The 2,512-nt window shown below is 38.7% G+C and overlaps 1 protein-coding gene across 1 annotated transcript; it reads right to left on the reverse strand.

Annotated features, from left to right (window-relative positions):
• Nucleotides 1-346: 346 nt before the first annotated feature.
• Nucleotides 347-1,288, reverse strand: LOC110207077 (olfactory receptor 8A1-like). The gene has a single exon (XM_020984693.1). It carries the CDS (start codon nucleotides 1,286-1,288, stop codon nucleotides 347-349), a length of 942 nt encoding a protein of 313 aa, XP_020840352.1.
• Nucleotides 1,289-2,512: the final 1,224 nt, after the last annotated feature.

Below are 2,512 nucleotides of genomic sequence, written 5' to 3' on the forward strand. Positions count from 1 at the left end.
ATTCCAAAAGGTTATCTTGTTCAGGCTTCCAGTTTGAAACCTAAACAAAGTCATTACCATGTTCCTCCTGTGAGAGAAGAGTTTTGAAATAATTTGAAGTACAATATGCAAGTGCAACTGACAAGAGGGTATGAAGGCATAGTTATGGAGTAGAAGGCTATATGCATCTGGAGGTAGCCTGTGGAGAACAGACACAGACAAGAGCAGTGACAGAGAAACAAGAAGTTGTACTTGCCTTCGTTATAATTTTCTCTAAGATGAGGCCTAGTCTGAAGGGTAACTTCTATTGTATAAGAAGAATAAAAAGAAAAGTCAATAGTCTAATGGGTTTTAGATTTGGTATTCGCTATGTTGACCTTGAAAACACTCTGCTCTTCATGAATTTCTTTAGTGCATCCTTCACATCCTTGTTCCTCAGGCTGTAGATCAAAGGGTTCAGCATGGGGATCACTGTGGTATAAAATACTGAACCTACTTTCCCCTGGGCCACACTGTTAGAACCTGGTATATAATACATGATGATGATGGAGCCATAAAACACAGAAACAGCTGCCAGATGGGAGCCACAGGTGCTAAAGGCTTTATAACGGCCTTTTGTGGATTGTATGCGAAGGATGCTTAGAAGAATGAAAATATAAGAAATCAAAATGGGCAGAGTTGTGGCCAACAAATTAAATCCACCAACAATCATCACCAGAAGCTCATTGATGTAGGTGCTAGAACAGGACAGCTTCAGAAGGGGAAGAACATCACAGAAGTAATGATGGATAACATTGTCCCCACAGAAGGAAAGTCTGGCTAGGCAGCTTGTATGAACAATGGCCCCAATGCCCCCCGTTATGTATACACCTGCCACCAACAGGGAACGGAACCATGGCACCATGGTGACATCATATAGCAGGGGTCTACAGATGGCAACATAACGATCATAGGCCATAGTTGTCAGCATGTAGAATTCCGCAATCACAAAGAAGAGGAAGAAAAAGAACTGAGCCACACACCCTGGATAGGAGATGATGTTTTTCTCTAATACAAAGTTCTCTAACATTTTGGGTGTAATGACAGAGGAGTAGCAGAGATCTATGAATGACAGATTACTGAGGAAATAGTACATGGGAGTATGAAGCTGAGAACTGACCCAGATTAATAAAATCAAGCTGAGGTTCCCCACCATGGAGACTAAGTAGATTCCTAGAAACAAAAGGAGGAGTGGTATCTGGAGTTCTGTTTGGTTTGTTAAGCCCAAGAGGATAAATTCTGTCACAATGGTGTTATTTCCCATTGCCATTCTTCTCCAGTAATTAGGTTGGAAATCTGCACAGGAGTGAGAGAAAAGTCTTAGTAACCAAAATGATTTCTATATTCTCTGTTTCTATCACTTTATCTGTCCGTTTCTCTTTCTCCTTTCTCTCTCTCGCGCACACACACCCTTCCCTTTTATTTTTACTTGTTTATCATACAAATGACTAGTGCCAATTTATCAAAACCTGGACTAGGTATTGCATCTGATGAACCTACTCATACAATTATAGAACTGGAGAATTGAAAACCACTTTATCTTGTCATGTCTAGTTCAATAACTGTGAAGTGGAACCCTCTGTACTTCATCTCTGACAAGGGAGTTTGGAAGTTAAATGGGGCAAAAAAAAAAAAAGAAACACTACAAAAAAAGCCAAAACCTGTGAAGAAGGCAGCTATATCAGCTATGGTCCAATAAAGTCAAGCAGATAACAAAAAGCACAGGACTTTGCTAATGTGACCTAGGAACTGTCCAGCCACAGAATAAACTTTCGTGTGAAGTAGTAAGTTCTTCTCAATGAAGATGTTTGGACAGATGTTGAATGACCAAGTGGAATTGATGGTGCTATTTAGAGGATATTTAAGCATGAGGTAAGCAGTTTACCTTCGTGACTTCCAAAATCCTTTCTAATTGTAAGATTTATTCTATACTTTTATCATAAATGTAAAAGCTAGAAATTACCTTAGAAATCTTCTAGTTCTTCTACCTCTGAATCTTACAGATGAAGAAATTGAGACCAAGAAGTTAAAGTGGAGAATGCCAAAGACAAATTGTGTCTATTAAAATTTTACCTGGAACTGGCACTAGGACTAATCGAGGGGGAAACGTATTGTCCTAGCCAGTCAACATGTCATCACTATTTAAGCATCTGCTAAGTGCCACACACTTAGGATTAGAGATAAAAAGAAAGTAAAAATCAGTCCCTGCTCTCAAGGAACTCACAATCTAAGGGAGGAAGAATCACTTAAATAATTGGGTAAATATAATATAACCTATATTGCATATAATTTTTTAATTAAAGGTATCAGAAGATGGAGGTAAGGAGTGGGGACCAAGAAAGGTATCCCAAAGAAAGCAGGATTTGATTTAAGTCTTATACTAAGCAAAAAAAAAGTCCTAGTCACAATGTTGTTATTTACTGGACAATCACGGCCAAATTACCTAGCTTTTTGACTTGAGCTTTTTCACCTTTAAAATGGGAATAGCATCTCT

Source organism: Phascolarctos cinereus, unplaced genomic scaffold (assembly GCF_003287225.1).
Source record: "Phascolarctos cinereus isolate Bilbo 61053 unplaced genomic scaffold, phaCin_HiC Scaffold_726;HRSCAF=1367, whole genome shotgun sequence".
In the NCBI taxonomy this organism is placed as follows: Eukaryota; Metazoa; Chordata; class Mammalia; order Diprotodontia; family Phascolarctidae; genus Phascolarctos; species Phascolarctos cinereus.

Coding starts and splice junctions, on each gene's coding strand:
- LOC110207077 (XM_020984693.1), bottom strand. CDS start 1,288: ATGGCAATGGGAAATAACACCATTGTGACAGAATTTATCCTCTTGGGC.